Source organism: Parasteatoda tepidariorum, chromosome 7 (assembly GCF_982258835.1).
Source record: "Parasteatoda tepidariorum strain Cologne lab strain chromosome 7, Ptep-v5.0, whole genome shotgun sequence".
NCBI classification, from domain to species: Eukaryota; Metazoa; Arthropoda; class Arachnida; order Araneae; family Theridiidae; genus Parasteatoda; species Parasteatoda tepidariorum.
In genome coordinates this window covers 104,682,951-104,709,196 of record NC_141761.1, presented here as the reverse complement: position 1 = coordinate 104,709,196, position 26,246 = coordinate 104,682,951, and the positions used below count along the sequence as shown (strand labels likewise).

At 26.7% G+C, this 26,246-nt stretch overlaps 1 protein-coding gene across 2 annotated transcripts in view; it reads right to left on the bottom strand.

Annotated features, from left to right (window-relative positions):
• Positions 1-881: 881 nt before the first annotated feature.
• Positions 882-26,246, bottom strand: part of LOC107445827 (uncharacterized) — a 25,950-nt gene continuing 585 nt past the window's right edge. The window contains exons 1-4 of one of the 2 annotated variants that reach the window (XM_016060317.4): positions 13,763-13,902; positions 9,353-9,606; positions 7,720-7,907; positions 1,774-2,782 (exon numbers count right to left, since the gene is read on the bottom strand). In XM_016060317.4, the coding sequence (XP_015915803.1) occupies positions 1,887-2,782; positions 7,720-7,907; positions 9,353-9,603 (1,335 nt within the window). In that variant the 5' untranslated portion in view covers positions 9,604-9,606; positions 13,763-13,902 and the 3' untranslated portion in view covers positions 1,774-1,886. Of the gene's footprint in view, positions 2,783-7,719; positions 7,908-9,352; positions 9,607-13,762; positions 13,903-26,246 lie in introns of those variants that run through there. The other variant, XM_016060316.4, reaches the window with a different exon arrangement.

Below are 26,246 nucleotides of genomic sequence, written 5' to 3'. Positions count from 1 at the left end.
AGATAATACTTTAGAAATATTATTCTAGATTTAATAATTACTTAAAAAGCTATATGAGGTTAATAAGAACTATTATTGTTAAAGAAACAATAAAAAATATTTAAAATAAAAATTTAAATTTTAAACAAATTTGATTGCTTTTACAGAACATACAGAATAGAAACTCAAAAATAATCAACAAAATATAAGTTAATAAGGAAAACAATACATTTTTCATGATAAAAATTTTTTGAAATTGCCTTTTGTAATGTAAAAAGTACCTTAGTCAATGTAATCTCAACATTCTCAAAAACATATTGCATTACTTTTCTGAGAATAGTACAATAGTAGTAATAATACTTAATAGTACTAGTAATAAATCACATCCATCCAGAAAAGTTCATGCTTAAAAATCTAATAAAATAACAAATGGAAAGATTTAAAAATCACACTTAAATAAAACATAACAAAATCATAAAAATTTTCAAACTCAACATTAAGTATAGAATCTGCAAGCTTAATTTCTGATAATTAATGTGTTAAAACTTATTCGCTAGCTAAACTTATTCCAACTTAAACTTATTCGTTAGTGAGTTAAAATTTATTCGTTACTACTAAGCAGCAGAATAATTAACTCTCTATTGACTTTCTAACACGGCCAGAAAAATTTGTTTGACACCAACTAGCTAAAAGCTAGGTTCAGTAAGCAAAGGTTTAAAAAAGAAGGCTTTTAACCTTATGAAAATTATTAAGGCAAATATTTATAATTACATGAACAAAAATATTACTCAGATATTATAACAATTATTTAAATTACAACCTTTGACAAGCTTTATATAACACACATTCAAACATCTTCAAGCCAATTATTATTTGAACTAGTACAGTAAATTATTAAAAAATCAAACTTTCTTATTATAGTAAAAGGCAAAATATGGCTATTATTATGGTCTGGTTAAATATGGCAAAATATGGTTATTAAATAGAAAACCAAACAATCAAAATTTACAGCAATTACTTTGATCAAAAATGAAAAGAAATAAAACCTAAAACTGTTTTTTAAAAAAACACTTTAGAAGAGAAACAGTGATTATAGTGATTTTTTTAGAATTCAGTAGAAATTCTAATAAGTCAGAGAGTTAAATATGATAACTGTCAAAATTGGTTCAATTTTAATATAAATAAAAGCTTGTGAGTATTAATTCTAGAAAACATATTTTGTAGGACAATATGCAGTAAAATAAAGAAAACGTAAAAGAATAAAGTAATGAATGCTTATGTAAATAATAGTAAAACTAATTAATTATACTACCAATTAAATGCAGAATTGTTTTTAAAAAATAAAAAGTTTAAGTGTTCATACCATATAAAATTGTACTCACAAAAACATTAATAAAGTGTAAAAGGAATATTTCTAAATATAAGAAGAAAAAAGCTGGTCAACACATAAGACAGTTGTACTTAAAATTTATCTGAAAAATAAGTTCATAAAGTAATTAAATTATTCATTCTTATATAAAAGTGTATAGATTTGAATAAATAAATAAATAAACATATAAATTCACAAAATGTTTGAAAAGTTTACACAAGGAACATGTTATAAGGTATTTTAAAGAACATAAAACAGTTGTACTTAAAATTTATCTGAAAAATAAGTTCATAAGGTAATTATATAAAATTATTCATTCCTATGAAATAACATATATTTGAATAAATGAACATATAAATTCGCTAAAAATTTGAAAAAGCTTATTGAAGGAACATGTTATAAGATATTTTAAAGAACTTGTTCAGGTTCAACATGTGCTTAACAGTGAAACTTTGGAGCGTTTTGAAAATAAAATCTAACATATCCTTCCAATAAGCTCCTAAGTTATAATTGGTCCCTCAATTTAAAAATAGGGTAGTTATTTCTGCAAGCGAAATTTAAAAATTTCCTTTTCTGGAACAGGCGCAGTAAGATACAATAATTTAGTTACACCCCAAATTGAATCAGTGAGTATAGTAAATGGCACTACATCAGATCTTGAGCCACCTTTACTTGGAACCAATCCAGTTTTCGGAAACTGGATGTGGCACTGACTAGGCTTCAGAGACCTACTATTACTACGAAGGCTAAGCCTGTACACAGTTTGAGGTAGAAGCAGCACAGGCTTTTTCAACAGAACTTCTGTCTCGAACATAGGTTTGGAGCTTGCACCAGGTAAACTTGTAGTAATTTCTGTTACTTCTGCCAAATTCAGTTCAAACACGGTGGTATTAGAACTGCCAGATTCACTGATGAGCACAACATAGTTGTTTGAAGTAAGGAAAGATGTGACTGTTACTAAATGCACACTGATCAGAAATAGGGAATGATCGGCGAGGAATCGAAAGCACGTGAAATTGCTGACATTGTCTGCGAGGCAGTCTAAGTCTATAAGTTGCAAGCTCACACGTTTGGCGTATTCCAGAAGATGTTGAGTGACACAGAAGCTTTGCCTGGAGTGATAGCTGTTTATTTCGGCATGCAAGAATTGTGGCAGTGAATGCATTTCGTCACTATTAATACTGCGGGTGCAAAGGTATTTGCGAAAGGGTACCATGATCTCGACGATGCTTTCTTCGATCAGTGGTTTGTTTTGACGACAACACTCCATCACGGCCCAGCGAAGTAATGCATTAACTACACACATCTCCCCATCAACATTCAAACTGTAGCTGGACACAACAGCCATCACAGACTCTTTATTCAAATACTCGAAACCTTGACTTCTTAAAACAATACAACCCGTTCCGAGGATGATTTCTAGGCAAATGTTGCCTGCAAAAGAATTTAATTAAATTTATTACACGAAAAAACTAATAAACTATGCATGTCAAAAAATATACAAAAGCACTTTTTGTATTAATATTTTTGGTGCTCATTGTGCTTTTAATATTAAAAAACACAGTTTTTTGATGAAGGAAGTCATGAAGGTCAACATAGCACCAGTCAACTTTACTTCTAAGACAAATAGGTACATATCAATATAAAGCCAAGTAGAGCTTTAAATCACCACCCCAGATAGATCCTTGGTTCTTCCCAATAATAACTGAATGCCTTTGTTACAGTATACCTCCTTAACTACCTTACAATAACAACGCATTAGTAAATCAGTATTTACAATAGTTATCAAAATAGATAATACTTAAATATCTCCTTGGTAAATGTGCCAGTGCAACTCATTCTTATAACAGTATTTATAACATGATTCAAAAAGGATTATTCTTAAATATGTTCTTAAATACTGTGTGATAGCAGCTCATTAGTGTAACATTTACAATATTTATTAAGGTAGATTATTCCTAAATATCTCCTTAACTACTGTACCATTGTGACTCATTTGTGTATCAGAATTTACTTTATGTATCAAAACTGAATATTATTAAATATGTCTTTAGAGAAATGATTTATAAATATGGTTTTACTGCAAATTGCAAGTAACTAAATATTTGAATAACAAGGGTTTGCACTGAAAATCGTTCTGTGAATGTTGTTTTTGGCTAAAAAGTGCCATAATCAGTATAATTTTTATAATTACAAATTGCTGACCTGATAAATTTTGAAGTTAAGCTTTCTAAATTTATACTGGTTATAAAGCAATAAATCATTCTTATGAAACAAAGTTGACAACAGTGATTCTGCTTATGCACTCTAACACGTCCAACTTGCCAAAAATTATAGAGGGGACATGAAATATAAAATATTACAGGTTTCAGAAGACTCTTAATTCTCCAGTGCAATACAAAAAAAATAGCATCCAGACAAAATAATAACCAAATTTTCAAAATATATCGATAAAAAAATTATTACTAGCTGGAACAGAAAATGAGAATAATTTTGAGCATCATATTAGTTTGTTGCTTTGCCTTGATGTAAGTGTTTGATCAATCCTAAGTAAAAATTTTGATTGTTGAAATACCGCACTTTTCTTGTTTTTAAATTCTTTTCTTTTGTTTTGTTTTAAATAAATACAAATGTTCATTTCAATAGATGGATAAAAAGAATTCCTTTCTTTTTTTTCATAGGTACCCATTTTAAATTAAAAGGAATCCAGATTGGAAATCCCCTACCCAGATTCCCAAACTCTAGCGGAATCACTGTGACAACATACAGTGCATAAAAAAAATTACAGATCACCCCGAATAACTTTTGATCTAATGATTGGATCTTCATGTTTTAGGATTCCTATTTAACTTGAGCAGATGATATTTTCAGTCACGAAAATGTACTTTCCCTGAATAATCTTTTCACACATTTTTTTTGACGGTTTTGGATTTCTGACTCCTAAAATATAGGGGGTAGAAGCAATTTGGGAAAAAGTTTCAATTCACGTAAAAAAAATCTTGATATATAGCAAAATACGCAAAAACTAAAATTAACATTATGAAATCCATACTTCAGACCAGAGTTGGCCAAAAATGTAATAGATTACATTTTTTGATTACAGTAATCAATTACTTGTAATCATGATTACAATTTTCAAAAATTTTGATTACAGCTGTAATCATGATTACAATTTTGATTACAGTAATCAATTACTTGTAATCATGATTCCAAGTAATTGCAATTACAAGTAATCACAACAAAAACGATTACAAGTAATTATGATTACAAGTAATCAAAATATATGATTACATGTAATTTGATTACATGTAATCAAATTACATGTAATCACCATGTAATTTGATTACATGTAACTATGATTACATGTAATCTAAATACACGATTACAAGACTATTGTATTCTTATAAATGATTATATTTTACAGTAGATAGTAGAATGTATTTGATAATGATACATTTTGCACGTATTATCATGTACTGCATTTTGTACGTATTTGTATACGTACAAATGAATGTAACTAAAATGTATGTACATATGATTTTATCTAGTGCATATGTTCAGACATTTTAGTTTCACACACATGTACATACACTTATATTGTAGGTATAAAATATATGTACGTATGTATATAGATAATAATTACGTATGTATGTGCAAACAATGTAGACATGTACATTTATACACAATGAATATATGCATTTTATGCAAATATTTGTGTATGTAAAATGTATATCTATTTTCATGTATGTATACATGTACATGATATGCATGTCCAGTGTATTTATGTACATATACATAATATGTTCATGCTCAATGCATGTATCCAAATATGCATAATACATTTGTGTACGATTGTACGTACATTGGGCGTATTTATATTTTACATATATTCATACATACATTCGACATGCATAACGTACGTGCATACACACATTTGAGATGCATATATTGTACAGATGTATATACATATAGCGTACAGATGTATATTCATGTAATGTACATATGATGAAATGAACATATAATGCTCATATAATGCACATATGTGTACATATGTGCATAAATATATTGGGCATAATTCTTTCGTACAAATTTTACATGTGTACATGCATGCTATCCCTATCTATGCATATGGTGCAATGTATATATGTCCAATGAATGCATCCACACATGTACAATACACGTATGTTCCATGTATGCATATCCATATGTACTATATATGCATGTACAATACATGAATGTATGTACATACATTGTACATGCATACATACATTACACGTATACATATGTACATTACATTTATGTCTAAATATGTGTACAATGCAATAAATAAAAAGCTTGTAAGTTAACTTTTAATGACTCAAGCAAGTTAAATGACAAAATCAAACGATATTTAAATTTAGTTTTCAGCTTTAATTGTTCCATATCATTTTGAAATTCTCTGAATAAAAATTTTTTTTCAGGTATTTTCATGAAATGTTTGACAATACAGAATTATTATTTTTATAACATAATGCATGATTCATAGAAATTTTTTAAATGGTAAGAAAAACGGTAAATTTTATGTGTGGAATTAATATTTAGAAATTCAAAATAAAATTATCGTTTGCTTTCTAAAAAATATGAGGTCGAGTTTCATATGCCTTAGAATAAATTTTAAAACAAATTTTAATAACTTTACTCATATAAATTCTTTTAATGTATGCACAATGTATGTGTATATTGTAATTACATATATTTAAATGTACGCATGTATTTGTACATTACTTGTAATTATGTACATGCGTACATTGTGCATATAACTATTTTTTTGTACATCCATGCATTACATGCGCAGTATTAACAAAGTATGTAGTTATACAAGTACATACGTAAGTTGTACATAAGTACATACTTTGCGTGCACATATATCGATGTACATATAAATATGCATGTATACATGTACGCATTTTATTTACGCAACTATGTGCATATATTGCACCTTTAAATAACATTCTTACATATTGTACGTAAATACGTACAATTTTATATACATACGTACATTGTATATATGTGCCATTATCGTAAATTTATACAATATATGTACTTAAGTACATAAAAGCATGCAAACGCATAAACATTATTTTCATATACCTTCATACATACATTGTCTATGTATACAAAGATACAAAACATTGCCTTTTTGTACAAACTAACATACATGCGTGCATGTATCATAAATGCATAATTATATGTACTAAGCATATGCGCATTGCATTAAGTATATTACAATATAATTATGAATATTGTACATACAAACAACGTTTGTGCATACATTGTATGTATAGGAATCGCAAATTGTACGTTCATGCGTGCGTACATTCTATGTTCTATGTACATAAAAATATGTAAACACATGAATACTTACATAAAAAATTTGACTATAGTATACAATCGTAATAACTTGTAATCGTATAGTTTGATTACAAGTAATCACAATTACATGTAATCAAATTACATGTAATCAAATTACATGTAATCATGATTACATGTAATCATATATTTTGATTACTTGTAATCATAATTACTCGTAATTGTTTTTGTTGCGATTACTTGTAGTCGCAATTACTTGGAATCATGATTACAAGTAATTGATTACTGTAATCAAAATTTTAATCATGATTACAGCTGTAATCAAAATTTTTTGAAAGTTGTAATCACGATTACAAGTAATTGATTACTTGTAATCGTGATTACAAGTAATTGATTACATAGCTGTAATTATCTGTAATCAATTACAGTTGTAATTGATTACTGTAATCAACAGCCAACTCTGCTTTAGACCTCTCTCCTGACCAAACTATTGGAACCACATTTCCAAGATTGCTTCTACCCCTATATTTTGGGGGTCAGATATCCGAATCTCCTGGGGGAAAAAAGTATGCTTACTCAGAATAATATGCTTCTGTGTCTGATTCCTTAACTTAAAATATCGTCTGCCCAAATTAATTAACACATTTGAGGTAACCCCCTCAAACTTTTTAGATTGAACATGATCATAGAACATGAAGATCCAATCATTAAATCAAAAGTAATTTAGAGTGGTTCACATATTTTTTTGCTCACTGTACATGTATTTTATATGAGCCACTTAAATAAATTTAATTTGGATGGGAACATACAAGAAAGAGTTAAAAGCAAAAACATGTATCTGGAAATATAAAGCTGATCTGTATTTTTTGCAAGTTGACTACTCATTGTCTAATAGATGAAGTGATTACTCATTGTCTAATAGATAAAGCGATTACTCATTGTCTAATAGATAAAGCGATTACTCATTGTCTAATAGATAAAGCGATTACTCATTGTCTAAGATTATTATTAAATTCAATAACCTAAAGGACTCAAAGTATAGGTGACTGCTTTGCTATAAATGTAGCAAACATTAGAGAGATCAATATGGTCTTGAAGATATTGAGCACACTTTTGTACAAGTGATTCCATCTGATATTTATGAGCAGCTTTCAATAATTCTATAGCTTCTTTCCAATCTTCCAGAATGGCATCACCCAAGTACATGTACCTGGAAAGAAAAGAATTATCAAATAAATAGAATAATAGATAGTGTTTGCCAGATTTTGATTAGGAAGACTGGTTCAAGGTCTTTATTTTCATTCAACATTTTCACAAACTTCACGTAATTATGATATAATAACTAGTTTCTGATAAATATTGCAGTAAAATTGTGAAAAATCATGCATTTTTTTGTAATTTAGAATGACAATCGACAGAGCAAGAAAAAATCTCTTTTTAAAAGATAGAAAATTAAGCACTTTTTATAAACCTTGAATAAAAAAAACACCTTTAACTCCTAACGATTGCTTAATTTTCAAGAAAACGGTCATAAAAGTGCCTATTTGTTTGGCTTTTGTATTTGTATTACGTATTAGATTAGTGCTGCAACTAGTTTAAAATAAACTAACTATCTACAATTACCTTAAAAAATATCCTGGTACTGTCATCAGGTGTGTAAAATGAGAAATAAAATTTTTTCCGCGGAAAAGAAATTAATTAGTTTTATTCTTATTGGCGTGTTACTACTGAACACTCCAGCCCGTCAATATCACGGGAGCGAGAAATAGCTGGCGAAATCTCACCCCGTCATTTTCACGAGAGCAAGAAGGAAGGGGTTAAGGGCTTTTAAAAAATTTACATCAAAAATAAACACCTTTAAGCACTTTTTAAAAATGCTATGAATATATAAGAAACATTTGTTTCAAACAAAATCAATTTTTATATGAAGTTATAAGTCCTATCATTATAATTCCTATCAAATATTTGAAAACCAAAACAATAATATAAGTATTATAATATGAATTAATTAAACTCAAAATATCAATTCAGTTTTATATTTAAAAATATCATTTCAGTTTATTATCACAATGCACAATAAAGAGTCTTACTACCATAAGACCTTTATATTTATCACCATTTTGTTTTAATAGTCAAAACTAAATTTATGGAGACATTATTTGGGAAATTTAAAAAAAAAAAAAAAATATGATAAAAACTAAAATTAAAATAGTGTTTCATATAAAAAACAATGTAAAGGAAAATTTATTTCAAAAGCAAAATAATTGAAAATAAAATTTGTGGCCAAATCAACCACTTTACAAACGTCATATTTGCATATTTAATCATTTACAATGTCATTTGCATATATCATATCATCGTACTTTAAATCTTGTTTTAAAAATAAATTAATTAATTAAGCATTTCTAATAATTTTTAAAAATTGAAAATTAGCTCTTGCTGATATAAAATATTACGTTACATTCACGACAGTCAGTTCTTAATTTTTAAAAACATTTTAAACCAATTAATATTACTAAAAATTAGAGCAAGCGTAAATAACAACAAAAGTTATTTTCTGAAAAATTATAAGAAATAGTTAATTCTTTATGCAAGTAAAATAGAAAAAAATATTTTAATACTCCAGAAGAAAATTAATAACATAAATAATTTCACCGAAGTAGTTTTTTCAAAGTTGATGGAGTCATATCTTGGACAACTATTTCTTGGGTTTTCTTTTCAATGAAATCACTATCAAGCATTCGATGGAAGACAATGCTTTGGGCAGCAAGAACAGTGCTGTGTGCAGGAAATCTCCAAACTGTACAATCCTCCGTTATAATTATGGTTATGTCACTGCAATGTTCATTCATAAATAATGTTGCTCCAGCCCCATGGACAGGTGATGGTTTGAAAGAGCTATTCATTTTCTTCATGAAAAAAAAAGAAAATTAAAGTTATGAAAAACAAAAACAAAGTGAACAGCATACACCTTAATGTTACTTACAAAAAGAAACGAGTAAAAAATACAAGTATAATACAAAAATAGTAATAATTTTAAAGTATATTATGAGGGAATCAAAAATTCAAAATGACCTTAAATTTCATTAAAAAGGTATGAAAAAAATTTTTTTTATATAAATACATGAACATTTTACAAAATTAATTGAAATAGAATCATGAAAAGAGATCTATAGTTGACAATTTGTCAAAAGATAATATAGCGAAAAATAAAATCAACTCCCCTGTGAAATCGTCCAAAAGGCTGAGAATTAGTATAATCATGTAACTGAAACATTTTTGTAGTAAGAAATAAAGTTATAAACAGATTTTGCTTTCGAATTAGTCGCAACAGTGAATTAATGAGTTTTACATTTGCATTGAAATAAAAAGTTAGTCATTACATTGATTGTTAAGAAAAGTAAAATATTTATATTGGATTTTTATGAAATGCAATAAAAATTAAATAATTGGTTTAATTTGATTAAAATTCAATTATAATGATTAGAAAAAAATTTCAGAAATTTTAAAAACTGGGAAATATGTAATGCCTATTGTGGCATCACAGTATTTGCATTAAATTTTATGATTTTTATACTTCATGTCTTCAAATTAAGTCTTTCTTTTATAAAACTGAAATTTGTGAACCTAAGTTACAAACTATTTAAAGAAATTGGTCACATTGTTAAGACATGACATATTCGTGTTTTGTTATGGCATTTTTATATTTTATTAATTAAAAAGTTTTTCATCTAAAGCAACTGTTTTGTATCATTTTTAAGTGAGAGTTCTAAAAATTGGAACACAGCAAAATTTGTAAAATATTTTTATATTTAGTAGCTAAAATTGTGCTAAGAAAGTTGTCTGATGTCATAGAATTGACCATATATTTTTCATTTTTTATACTTGATCACCAGGGTTCACCAAGGTGAACCGAATCCAAAAACCCAGTGGGAATTTTCAGATGCTACTTGAAAACACCCTAGTAGAAAAAACCCAAGCTTAAACCCACCAAGTGGGTTTTTCACATTTTATTATTTCTAATCAATTTTAAAGTAGGGGGAGCCATCCCTTCTACAGGGGATCAAATTTGCAATGGCATGACTTCGGATCATCCTCAGGGGTTTCCCAGACCGTCGTCAATAGCCCATTGTACAGCTCAAGTGCAACGTATTACCTAATCAATTATCTTTACAATTATTAAAATTATTGTCCCTTCAAATTATTAACTTATTATTTTATAAATTTACCTAAGTAAATTATAATACAAAATACAAAGTAAAATAAATTTTAGCAATCTGATTTTTGCAAACAAAATTATGATGAACAAAGGAACTAAATGCATAAAAAAACTAAATGCATGATTCAGGGGTGATTATGAGCCAGACTCAAAAATCCTGAAAACTTCTTGAGTAAAATCATTAATTACTTTTCTCAAAAAATTAATGTCTTTGTAAACTGAAATCGTTGCTATTTTCAAAACATAAAATTCAAAATAAATTATAAGCAGCATAATTTATATGAATAATTATGTATAAGTTGACTTTTATCACTAATTACACTTATTATTATTTAAAACATAACTACAATAATAAATAAATAATAATCATAAAAAACGATTAATTAATTGAATAAAGTATGCTTAATCTACAGATAAATTGTATGTTTGATTCAATATTTATGAGGCGAAAGTCATACCTTTGCACAGACAAGTAATAGTATAAATAAACAAATTATTAAAATAATCGACTATGGAAACAAATTCTAATGAAAACGAGAGAAAGGAAGTGCTAAGCGATATTCTATTGACTAAAAAAAATATAAGGAGGGATCTGTCTATACAACTGGCAGCTTGCCAACAAAGAATGAGAAAGGCTTTCGGAAAAATATCAAAAATAAATAAATAAATAAATTAACAGAATAAAATTTAAATAAAAAATATCTTAGCCAATATAAATTCTTAACATAACTTGTAATGAAACATAACTTAAAACTTCTCGACCTCGGAACTCCGGAAACCTCTAAATGGCAGTTAAAGAAAAATCCGGATTTTTTCCAGAGCACATTCATTTCTGATGATTAAAAAAAACATTGCTAAAACATAATATATTACTTATCTTTAAAACAAATATAATGTGCAATATGTATACACATACTTATTGCATACTTTATTTGGATTGTAAACCTTTTAAGAATCGTTCAAATAGATCAATTAAAATTTTATATATATATATCCAATTCACAAATTAAAATGATGATATTTTTAGTCTAACAATACAGAAATAAATTTTTCAGCAAAAAATAATTTTTGTGTAACGAGTATTTTAAAAGATTGGACCAAAATAGCCCAATTTAAGATTTGTATTATAGACTGTACCTGCTTCCATTTACAATGTCTAAGTTTAAAAATAAATTTTAGAATATTGAACTCATAATTTGGCAGAAAACCATAATTTAGAACATCAGTTGAAAGTCAAAACATGTCAAATAATAACTCAATTATTCACTTCTCTTTTAACCAGGGTTCATACAGAGATCAGAAGAAGAAATCCAAGTAGTCCAAAATTTTAAGAACTTATCAAAAATTTAAAAACTTTGTGTAAAAGATAACTAGACAGTTTTTATTTTAAAATTAAAAAGCAGTTATTATAAAGAACTTGCAGAAATTTATATTTTGCATTAGATATATTTATCTAGCCCTTTTGAAATAAATTTTGACTTCGACAAACTTCATCAAGAAAAAAAAAAGCTATCACTTTCACACAGAAATACATTTTACAGTTTCAAATATTTAGATAAATCTTGTTAAAGTACATAGTACAGATGTTAAAGATTAACATAAAAACCTACCAATCGTATATTTTTAATATAAGGCATTTTGTACAAAAAAATAAATAAATAAAAATCACAGTAAATCATTAATTAAGTTTGCTTGTAACATGTAAAGTTAAAATTATTTGCTGTTATTTTTTTCTTCTAACTCTTGCAATTAAATTTTATTTTTTTTTTTCAAAGCTTTTCTTAACCTGTTAGATTTTGACAGCTAAGTCAAATCATTTTGTTTCCCTGCTTGAACAGCAAATTCATCAGCGGACTAAGTAAGTTCATCTATGCAACGCATCTAAGGAGTTTCTAAGGACTAATTTGGAAATCTAAGTAGTTCCAAGTACTCTTTAGAGGCTTTTTTATTTCCAAGGAGTTTCTAAGGAGTCTGTACGAACCCTGCTTTTAACAGTTAGACAAGAAAAAATAGTTTCAGATTTTAGATTAATTCTCAAACTGGTGATATCTTTATGAATCAAAAAACTTTAAGTTATGTTTAAATATTTCCATAAAATGAAATAAGGTACGTTTTTAATATATTAAATTTAATGAATTTAAGTTTATACTATTTAACATTTTAATTTAGTACCAAAAATGTAAGTTACTTATTATTTGTGAATCTAATTTTTGTTTGCTAATATTTTATTTGATAAAAAAATTTGTTATTTAGAAAAGAAAGATTAAATTATTTAGAGAACATATACTTATTTATTAATGGAAGGTGAAAGCATAGTGGATAGGTATTGCATTTTAAAATCATGAAAATCTTAAATTATATGCTTGGAATGCTTAAGAAAAAAAATAAGTAAATTTTATTGTCTTTTTTTTCATTCATTTCAAAAGCAAAATGTATAATAAAGATAAAATTTTGTACGTAATAAGACATAAAGGGGATTCATAAATTGAAAAATACAGATGAACAAAAAGATATGAGCATTTCACGAATGTATGCAATGTTTCTAAAACATCGTTAACTTTAAAGCAAATAATGTGTTTATTAATAACTTAAAAATTATAGCAAAATATATCATGCTTTATACAAGCTTAAGCATACTTGATCGCAATCCCAAAATAATTAAAATGAAGAAACGAAGTTTTCTATTAGGAAGAAAATGTTAACATTATTTAAAAAGGTGAGCTCTGTCCTAACATAAAAGCATAATCAATTGAAAAGAAATATTTATCTGTAAATTGAAAAAAAAATAAACGACTATGTTTAAAAATTAAATTTAGTATTTCCATAAAATAAATAAATAGACACACCCCAAATATTAGAATAATATACTTTAAATCGAACAATACAAATTTTATTGCTGCTTTAGTAACTTCTTCTCAGAAAACTTTTCAAAAGCATTTGAATGTACAACTTAAAGTATTGTGATCATTGACGATACGAGAAAATTTTCAATTTATTGGGATGATTATCATAACTACGGCAAGGCCAAGTGCCGCCAATTTTTTGGCGACCTATTTAGATAGGCCGCCAAGGGGTAGGAGGAAAAAGAGAAACCCGATCATGACATCACGACGGAAAGGGGGAAGATGGGGGAAAGAAAAGGCGCTCTCTAAGAGGAGAGAACCAAAAAAGAACGGTGTTACCGTCGTGATATCAGGAACGGGGAAGAAATTGAAATAACAGGTACAGAAGATAGAAAAAAAATCGCATGCAAAATGTAAACATAGTTCAAGAGTGAAAAATCTGGATTTTAAAGAAACAAGGCTAACGAATAGAAAATCAAAGATAAACATAAATAAACACTTACTTATGGAAACTCTATTCAAGTAGGCTAATCAATTCTAAAATTGTTAAGCTTTAACTGTTAATTCTAAATGGAAAGTTTCGCAAACGTAATAATTTTTATATTTATTGCATATTAAATACTATGCTTTTCATGTAACATTCTTACTAAAACAAAACTAATTTTTTTAAAATAGTTAATTGAATTAAACTTTCCCTCAGAAATTTCTAATTAAATTTCAATTTATGGTTATCGATTTCTAAATTTCATAAATTCATAAATTTTAAGCAAAATCATACTAACTTTAAATTTATATTTAATTTTTTAAAGAATTATATTAAATTATAATTATTAAAACTAAATACATAATACTTTTTCTTCCAATATTTACACATTATAATACTCTATACAATTTTGATCTTATTTAAACAAATTAAGCAAAGTAAATGGTGTTTTTTTTTTTTTAAACATAAATTTTAAGCAAAATCATACTAACTATATATTTACTTTTAAAATTTATATTTACTTTTTTAAAGAAACAATAATTAGTAAAAAATAAAGATGCATTACGTCTAAATTATACACTATAAAATTTTTAAAATGCAGGGAAAGAAACTTACTTCATTTACGAATAAACATCGAGTCGAAAGAGAAGGGGGGGAAATAAACAGTAATTTTTTAATAGCAAATCTTAAATTAACAAAAAAAGAAGTTTGAAATTAAAAAATAAAATTATATTTATTGCGAATTAGACAATTATTAATTCAAATAAAAACTCTTACAAAAAAACAGTTTGTGTAACTTTCCACACAGCCATATTGAAAGAAAGAAGTGCGCGCTTTTCTATCGAACCAATCAAAACGTTAGTTTGGAGTGTTCGGCGGGAAACTTGACAAAGTATCGGGTGATCTTTTTCTTAGAAGGCATTCCTCCCACAGCCTTAGAGGAGCCTAAGCCCACAGCTGCACTGGGGGAAAAATTCATCAATGTCAAAGTTCATCTTCTAGAAAAGACCGCTCTCTTCCTATTCAACTGAGCAATCTGAAATTATCACACCCCCTTCAATGGGACTTAGAGGAAATTTATTACCATTGCAATACTGAAGTTATGCTTTCATGACTAAAAAAATATTCCTTATAAACTAAATTTTTTATAACTTAAATTATTTCGTAATAGTAACTTCCATCAATAATTAGGGTGAATAAAATTCAAAGTAAATTACATTTTTTAATAATAAGAACATTCCATCAAGTAAAAATGTATGTATCACGACAGCGATTCCCAAATTTTTTTCGATTATGAAACCCTAAATGATCCAACTTTTTTCGACGGAACTCCGATTTTGTAAATGTAATAATTTTACGCATGTAAAAATTTAAAACGCCTTATGTAAACATTTAATGCATTTATATCCACGAACTAATTTTCAGATGCACTAAATAGCTTAAAAATTATTGAACTCCTAATAATTAACATTTCAACATATTTTTCGCTCAAATAATTTCTCGGTATTAACTTCTGTTTCGAATTCTATAAATAACACTTATAGTCTTCAATTAATTATTAAAAAGAAGTTTTATTTAGTGTAAGGGTTAATGGGTTCAATCATTTAATCTTTTTTTCATGGTTTTTCAGAAATCTAGATTCTGATATTTTATTAATACTTCAGCCTCGGGGGGGGGGGGAGTGCCAGGAAGGAACTGCCATGTAATAAATCAATTATATGCATTTGCCTTCAATAAAATTGACCCAACCTAATATTTATTTCTGAGTTCAAAAATTGATCTCAGAAATAAATATTGGGCAGGGTCAATAAGGTTCATATAATAAACTAGTTTTAAAGTCCTGCTTTCACGAATTCGCCTCTCCCCTTCTATGACTTCTCATTTATTAATTTCATATAGCTGATTACGACCTTAAAGGTTTTTATCAAAAAGGATGGAAATAGTGCACTTAATCGTCGTTGACGATTGATATAGTTGCTTACCAATCTGCAGTGGACGTTAACCCATTTTTATTACATATTAACTGAAACTGAAAAATAAAATTAAAAAAATTTCTTTTTTATTATTCACTTTCGAATAAGGTTTCTTAGTTTAAGAAATTTTAAATTGTTACTTTTATACATGTAATATAAAAGAAATAAATGATAAAAAGTCATTAAGAGTGGTGAAATACGATTCCTCTAAATTTTTCTCATCAATCCCACAATTTAAATTGAAAAACTCTGATGTCGGTGAAAATCTTCTTGTTTTTCGCATTTGAATTATTTATTTTCTGGTTGTCTTTCTTTGAAGATTGAAGTCTTTCGAATTTTCTATTTTGAAGAATTCAAATAATAAAATCAATAATACAGAAAGTTACATTAAGATTGAGAAGAAGGACACATCCATAAAATAATATTAAAAAAAAAATTAATCTTTGACATAATGAACTTATCTCGGGAAATTTTATTATTCCAGGGCTGATTGCGCTCCGGAAAAAATCCGGATTTCCGGATTTTTCGCTAACAGTGATCCGGAAGTTTCCGGAGATCGAAGGTCCAGACGTTTCAAAAAATCATTGATCACAGAAGTTTCCGGAAATCAAATTTTCAAAGGTGGAACTTAAAAACACAGTTTATTTTGTTTGTAAGGGAGAGCCAGATACATTTTTTATCAGTAAATAGTTATAATCATAAACTCAAGAAGGAAAGACATATTTGTAAATTTTAATTACTTCTACTAGAAAAACCTAGTTTAATTTTTTTTCAAATTTGTCAATTTAAACTTCTTTTTTTTTTTGAACTCAGGAAATTTTCCGGAATTTTGACTTGGGCTCACAATCACCCCTGTTATTCGTGCTTACATAAAACTGAAACATAACGGAATAAAATTATCTGTTGATAACGATGCAATATGTTCAATTTCTCTCCGGTTGAGTTCCTTTACCATCAGGCTAACAATGGACGGTTTTTCTCTTCTCCCACGAATACGCGTTAGTTTTAACTACAAAATTCTTCACGAAATCGAATTTGGTCGACTTGATAAGGTTGCTGGGCTTGACTTAGGAATCCTCTTATCTTCTAGGTGTAGCTGAAAATTATAAGGTTTAACATTAACAGCTGCAAATGCCTTAGGTAGCTCTCATCGTCCATAAGTTGCGTCTGTAGTTTATACATATAAACACCTAGATTTCTTTTTTTCTGTTTAGTTTTGAATAACTGGACCAAGCCAAATTTTAGGACCCGCTACGTATTATTAGCATTTAATTATTATCATATTATTAGCCTAATTATTAGCATTTATTTATGATGTGCTTAAACTTCAGATGTAGCCAATAATTCCAAAACTCTTTGTTTTTCCAAAATGAAAAATACTGAAGCTGAATATATTTTCCCGAATCGAGAAATTGTTTGGTTATTTGCGGAACAGATAAAAATACCGTGTTTTTTATTGTTATCAAATCAGTAAATAATTCTTTTCTTAGCAAGTCGATTCCAGAAGTTGATTTTCTTAGATAAAAATATTTAAATAGTATTCATTGCATCCTGCTTCACTTGTAATCAACGTATCTACACGCACTGTAAGATAGCCTATTTCGAAACTTCTGTTCTTATGATATTAAACTATACATTTATGATTTAAATTAATCTTAGCAAGTGTTATTTTTATAACCATAAGTTTTATGACTACAATGAAGATTTATAACATAATTTACCCAATTGTAAAAATATAAAATTCTGTATATTGTATATACCGGTATATAAGTCGACCCGCTATATTTTTGATTGCCCTCTTGTAATTTTTGGTATGTCAGGTGTATAAGTTGACTGCTGAAAAAACCAAATATGAAAATTTTTAAAACGAAAAAACATGGGGAAAAAATTATTAAGTCTATAAAGACTATTAAGTGTAGAAAAAAAAAAACTATTAAGTCTAGTATCTGCAAAATTTTCTTTAGTTGAAAATATTCCACACTGTACTCACTCGCATTTATGTTACATAAAATGCTTTGTAATTATTGTAAAATCTAATAAAAAATGTGGAATTTCGAATTCTTTGGATGAGGGTGGAGAAAATTTTGTGTGGAACTCAGTAGTTTAAATTTGAAGCTTTATGGTATTTTTTTAAAAGTTTTTCATTGTGTTATATTTTTTGAAATAACTTCTCTTATTTAAATTTTTCTATCTAAAATTAATTTAAAAAACGATTTTTGAAAAAAAAAAACTTTAAAAGTAAAATTTATTGCAAGCATATTAAGAATAGTGTTGTAAAGGGCAAATTGATACAGAGTTATTCATATCTATCTCATTGAGTGAAATGCATCGATATTTCATGATCAACGAATGTCCGACTTTATTACTGGTGCATAAGTGCCTGATTTACGTCAAATTTTGAATTCTTTTATTATTATTTTTTACTCTTTGTTTTATTATATTTTATTCTTATTTCTTTTATTATTTATATTTTTTCAACCTTATTTTTATTATTATTATTTCCACCATACAACTAAGATTTTTCTAATAAATGATTATTATTAAATTTTATATTAAATGAATCTCCTACAATGTCAGATATTAGATTATTCAAGATTTCAAGGTACTTCTGCCATAGGGATTTATGCACCTTGAACTCTTTCTCGACATAAGAAAAAAAAATTGTGCCAGAAACACACGAAATAAAGCGCCTTAAAAAAAAAAAACTGGAAAAAATAAATGAGTGATAGCTAAAAAATTTTCAAGACAACTGAAAAATGCTGAAATTTATCTTTCATTCGTAAATTCGATTCTTGAGTTATTTTTTTCACCAATAAATATTTCCTTTAAATTAAATATTTTTTAACTGCTTAAAATATCTAGTTTTATCCCACATTTGCGACCACTTTGAAAAATTTTCCAGACCGTGGGAACCCTGCAGCAAGTAAAATAAAATTTTATGCGTTTTTTTCATCTTTTTAATTTTTTAACTTTAAGCAACTTTAAAATAGTTATTGACTAACATAAAGGAAATGAGAGATAATTGTGCGAAAGATTTTAATAATAAAAAAAATTGGGAAAAAATGCTATTACAGTTGACCGTCTTAATAGAGTATACTACAAATAAATTTCTTAGTATAAAAAAGTCGATTTTTTCTTATCAATTATATTTTTTAGATATTTTAACTCTTCTTTCTTCTCAACATAAAGTTTATTCTATAATAATGTATGCTTTTTCCAAAAATAAATTTAATTTTTTCGATTTAACAAAGTCTTAACAATGCGCGGATACTTCGAATTTACTTCACCAGTTTTTAAAAAACCCATGCAGGAATTTTTAATACATTTTTTTACAATTAATCGTTTTATATATTTAGTTTATCTTTAAAACAGTTTTTCATATTTTTCGAACCATAGTTGTAGAGTTGGTAGTTGAAATTTTCGACTCCGAATTTTTCAGAAAACCAACCACCGACTTATAATATATTGAAATTTTCATTTAATCTTAGATTCAAGACATGCATTTGTAAAAAATATTATAAAACAATCACGCATAACAAATAAATGTCTTAGCCCAAGCTGATTCTTTAATAAATATTGAAGGAAACTAACCATGATACATTAAATTTAATTTTTATCTTTAGAACTTAGCTTAATAAATTTGACTTAGGAATTTTATGAGCTGAAGGATACCTTATTTGTTAAATATTTAATTAAATAATTTATGAGTACGTATGTATTATTTGCTATGAAAATCGGAGCAATGTTAACATGGATTGTCTTGAAATCATAATTATAAATACATTTTTAATTATAAAATTGTATTAGGATATAATTATTTAAAAAGTAAGTAATTTTACAAAAAAAAAATATGTTTAATTATGCGTCAATAATATGAACCTATCAATCTAAAAGATATTCGTTAACTTTATTATTTATAATGTATTTATGCTTTTAGAAATAATTACAGCTCCATAGACAATATTAATTTTAAAATAGTCCAAATCATGAATTAAAGTTTGTAAAAATACGAAATAGTTTTGAAAGATCGCCTTGAAGGTGAAAATAGAATGAATTGCAAAAAATAATAAAAGTAACAGAAACATTTCGTTCCTCTTTCCAATTTTCTTTCTATTTAAGTTCCCTCCCCCCCCTTTTTTATCTCAATGCTGATTTATATTTTCGCAATTAATATCATTTATTTTCATTTAATCATAACGTTTTGCCGTTTCCAGAAAATCAATAGCTAGATTGTCTCTCAGTATCAATAGCTTTATGCGTACTTTTTTAAGATTTTAGTAAAAAAAAAAATAGGTTTAAAAACGTTTAAAGATTATAAATTAATTTTGTAATAAGTAATAATTTAAACGATTGTAGTAAGATTAATAAAAGTAATATTTCTATCCTTATGATTATAAACATTCGTCTAAATCATTTTCATAATCGGAGTTGGGCTAATTTTTTTACAATTCCGATTTATAGACATGATTATTTTGAATGCAGAATTTATTGAAAAGTTAGGAAACGGTTATTTAGTTTATTTTATTTAATTGAGTCAGATTACAAATTCTCTCTACGACCCAGCTCTTATTTGATTTTTGTATTTATAAACTTTAAGAAAAGCTTTTTATTTATTTATTTTTAAATTTTTGCAACTAATTTTGCTCGATTTGAAGAATTAATTGATTACAGCAATTAAATATTTTTCCTTGAACAAATTTCAATAAACTACACTGCGCTCTGTAAGATATTAATAAATGCAACTAAATAAATATACAAAAAAAAATGATTATTTTGAAGATTTTTAAATTTTAAAATTTTTTTTTCTTCCAATTGTCATGTTTCCAAATAATCACCCGTATAACTGTCTAATATTAACATTTCAAGTTACTTATGCTTACATATAAATCAAATGCCTTTAGTCTGAATCTATTGTCTGCAACTGGATCGCAATATTATTAGGCTTGATTAATTTTTAGTGGGATGAAAAGTGGTTGCGAAGAAAGTTTGAAATAAAAAATTTATGATAGAATTTTTAAATAAAAATGAAAGCTTAATGCAAGCATTACTTTTTATAAGCATTTATGGAGAGAAAAAAATTTACTAAAGCTATGTAAATTATAGGAAATTTTGCCATTTATAATGGACATTTTAAAGGAATTATTAAATATATTGTAGGAAATGGTGTATTATATTTATATAGTATTTGACTATTTCAAAACCAAATCTTATCAATGAACACACACGAAGGCCTCTCATCCATTAATCATATGGTACTTGCGAACCTAATCCCCGCACCATGACGAAAGTGCTACAGCGGATGTTAGCAATAAAGCCCCCTACCTTGGAATTTATGGTTGTTGGTTGATAATAGATTACTAAAAGTTCAATGTAGATTGTTAAAAATTAAATTTATAATTATTATATAAGATTACAAATGAGATGAGCTAAATTATAATCATTAAGATATATAACCTGAGTTTCATGTCAAAATTACTGATTTAAATAAATTGCAAGTTGCACTTTATTTAATAATAAAAAATACTATTTTCGACTATTCGAATTATTTGTTAACATAGCATAATTTCTCTTACTGTTTATTATACTTTGCTTAGTTCAAGCCTCTATTTACAAACTATTTAAATTAAACCCCCCTCCCTCTCTCTCTTTCCATTTTTAAATTGAAAATAATACAGAGATGAATGTGCTCCGGAAAAAATCCGGGTTTCCAGATGTTTCGCTATTTGCGATCAGGAAATCCACAGTCCAGAATTTTACAGAAATCATCGATCACATTTATGTGTAAAAATTCTTGTATATTTTATTTAAAAATATTAGAACTAGAATTTATTCTTGGCATCTCTTTCATTTGTAAATATTTTTTCTGTTAGAATAATAAATGTGATTAGAGATAAAAGTAAACTAAATACATAATTATTAATTTAAATTATGCTGCATATAATTTATGTAGACTTTCACGTTGTGAAAATATCAATGATTTAAATTTATAAAGATATTAATTTTTTGAAATGCGTCATTAATGATTTTACTCAGGAAATTTTCAGGATTTTTTAATTAGGCTCACAATCACCCCTGATAATAAGAATAGGGGTGGAAAATAAGACACTACTCGTAAGTGGAATAAAACAAAATTTTTTATTTGTCATGCTGCTCGAGAATATTTCAAATGAGGAGTTAAAAGATTTTGTAGAAAATTAGCTATTAGTTGCGGTGCAGCTACATTTTCTTACAACTCTGAAATCAAGAAATTGATCCTCTTTTGCATTCTTAACAATTGCAATCGAAAATCTTCTTTTATAAATAATGTTGCTTGCTAGTTGAAGGCATCACATATGATTGTGATTTTTGGTACTTACAATAACACTGTATGGCTAGATTAAAATAAGAGAAAAACAAGCTTAATTTCCCGATACATGTATATTAAATAATTTTTTTATATATATTAAATTGGATTTTTACTTACTATATTGTAGAGTTAATAAGATAGCTTATCCATATATTTTTAATGTTTATTAACACATCATTGCTCATTTTAATTGAAAGTTTATAACAGCAAAGATATATTTCATTAATAAAAACTAGTAGGACAAAATATTACTCGTACTAAGATGCAGTTTCCCTGTTTTGAGAGGCACATTTAAGATATGCAATTTAATCACTGCGGATGCAAATAATAATTTAATACACGATTTAAAAAGCAAAATACTCTTTTTTTTTTTAATAAATATTCCTTCAGATTTTTGACTTAATAGCTTGAAACGAATAACAAAACATTTCTAACAGTGTTATTGATAAAGATGTTGAGCCATAAATACTAAATAAAAAGACTCATTCTTGTATTGATATCTTTGTTAATGAATATATTCGGACTTCTCTTTTTGAATTAAAATTTGCCTGGTTTTTGGGAAAGTACTGCACAATTTTCTCAGATTTTTTTGTCCACTCTTTTTGGAAAGCTTATTACGTGTAAAATAATAAATTATATTGATTTTTGAAATGGGTTGTTTTAAAAATACAAGCTACAGTGGATACGCAATGCATACGAATCGTCAGACATAATTTCCATGCTAGAGCCTTTGATACATCAGATACTGTTCAAACAATTTTCAGTTTGCTTCTATGTAATAAAATAATAAATTCGAACTCATTGAACTTCATAGCTTCGAATTTGGAAAAATCATTTTAACACATTATTTTACACAATATCAGATTTCTAAAAATACAAAAAAGGAAAAGTTACGTTAAAAATACATCAGGGAATAAAAATCTTAAATACATATCAGGGGTCTGTTTAGAAGAAATTTGGGTCCGTTAACGGACCCTTCACAAAATATTTTAACTTCAAAGCGGACCCTTCACAAAATATTTTAACTTCAAAACGGACCCTTCACAAAATTATTTTTCTTTTAATCGGACCCTTTACAAATTTGTTTATCTTCATTATTATTTTGCTAATCGAATAAACCCTTTCCAGGGCAGAAAACAAGAAAGATGGATGAAAACGAATTAAATTTTGTCTTCGGCAGACGATTCTTCCATTATTCGTCCGAAATGAATATTCAGCGTATAGGCTAAATACCAAATATTTGTATGTCGCATCTCTAATTTAGAAACAGCAATTGTTGTTTATTTTTTTAAAATTTAATTTTTTTAATTATAATTTTACAGTGTTGAGCATAATCTTGTATGTCTTTAAAATTTTAAAACTCCTTGAAAGAAATTTTTTTTGCAATAACGGACCCTATTTGCACAAATTCATAAAAGCGGACCCTGGTTGAAAGAATGTGAGTAATTTTTTCACAATTTCACGAAAAACGGACCTTTCACAAAATGTCTGGACAGACCCCTGCATATTTAATATCATAATAAACAAATATCTCTCTAAGAAATGGGTAAATAAAAAATGTTTTATAAAAATTAATAAACTTACCTTCATCTCTCCTTCGTCATTGTCTAAAAATGAGAAAAAACTGCTCCTCCCCCCATCTATTATAAAATAGCGGCTGACTATGAAGATTTTATTTATTTATTTATTTTAACGAAAAAAACATCTTAAAATCTCCTTTAAAGAAATGTAAGGTCAAGAGGAATTTAAAAAAAGTTACACAAGTGAATGAAATGTTTCTTATGAAACTCGTCTCTTAAAGAAAAGATTAATATGTCATTAAATATTATTGTTTGAAGTTTTTGATTATTGGAATATGTCTAACAAAAGTGGATACTAATTTAATTTATTTTGTTAAAAAATCTTTAATGTTTCAAATATGACTTTTAACATTAGTGAAAAAGAAAGCTCATTCGTTTTTACGGGACGTGGTGTAACGCATGATACTCATCGCCTCTAGCACATGATCTTATTAAAATGAAAAAAATAATTAGAGATAGTAATAATTTCTGTTATATATGTCAGGAACAATGATAATTACCATATTAGCGACTTGGTTACATTTAAAACGAAACATAGGACTCAATTCCTTTTTTTTATTTTTATTTATTTATTTATTTTAAATATTACGACAGTTTCAGAATTGCATCAGATTTGAAAAATATTCATTAAAAGAATCGGGAATTTTTTTGCAAATTTTCATAAGATCATGTGTTAGAATTTTCATAAGATCATGAGTTTTGTGCTTTTATAAGATCATGTAATACAAATATTAAAACACAAAATTCTCTTTGCAATATTTAGTAATAATTTTAATTAAATCTTTCAATTTTAGTTTTAATCTGAAACTCTAAGCAAGAATTTAATTTTAAAATTTTGTGACTGTGAAGAGCATTGACCTGATGACGTATTCTGATGCATTGATTGTATTGACTTGTTTGGAGTTCTCTCAGAAATGTTTTTTATTTTCAATTTCTTAGTAAAAAAAATAATAAATAATTAAATAGATAAATGAAATATTATTTTTACTGATTTGATTTAAATTTTAACAAAATCTTTTTATCGCGTTTAAAGTTATAGTTTTTTTTTTTAATTAAACTCCAAATTTATAATTGAAATACGTGCAATGGAAACTAGTATTATACTTGCGAACAACGTTTTTCCGAGTTTAAGTGTTAATTATGATGAAAGTTGACAATGTAATTTTCTTTATAAATCAACTACAGATATTTTTTAAGATGCAAGCAATCATGCTTATAATTATGAAATAAGACTTGGTTTTTGTACTTTATCACTTTTGAAATTGCATTTGAATAAAATAATGTTAAAGTAAAGTGCTGCGTATGATAATGAAATATACATAAATATTTTTTAAAAACTTTTATAACTTTTGAAACTGCAAACAACTGAATAAAATAATAAGGTTAAAGTAAAGCACTTTAAATGTATTAATTGCTTTCTCAGGTCTATTCCTTGAGATCTATTTTAATTTATTATTTGTGTAAAAGTATCGATTCCTTTGTGAATAATGTCTTATATATATTTCCAATCGAAAATTATCATCTATTGAAAATTATCACATAATTGAAAATTATTTCTGATTAAATGTTTAATTTGACGAAAAACGATTTAATAAAATATCATACATCTGAAAAAGCAAACAAGTGATTCAAATTTTGTTTTTGAATGTATAAAGTGCTTCCTTAACTCATTTCTCAAATCTATTATAGTTCATTATTAGCGTAACAATATGTATTTCATTCTGAAGAATTTTTATTATGCATTTGGAATAAGAAAATTTAATTTATTCTTTTCGTCCTAATTACGCATCTGAAATGCTGAATTTAGCGATAAAAGCAATAAGTAATGTATTGCAATAAAAATACCTTACAAAATTTCGTTACATTTGAAATTGCAAACTTTTAAGGTAATTGCCATAAGATCTTCATCCTAATTAAAAATTAATAAAAATAATGTTAAAGTAAAACATTTAAATGTCTAAGCTTTCTTTGAAACGTTTTCCTCAGATCCATCTTAAATGCATTTTGTATTGAAAAATGTATAGTTCATTTAAATCTTCATCCTATTGAAAAATGAATAAAATGTTTAAATCAAATATGAATTATATTTCAGAAACAAAGAAAA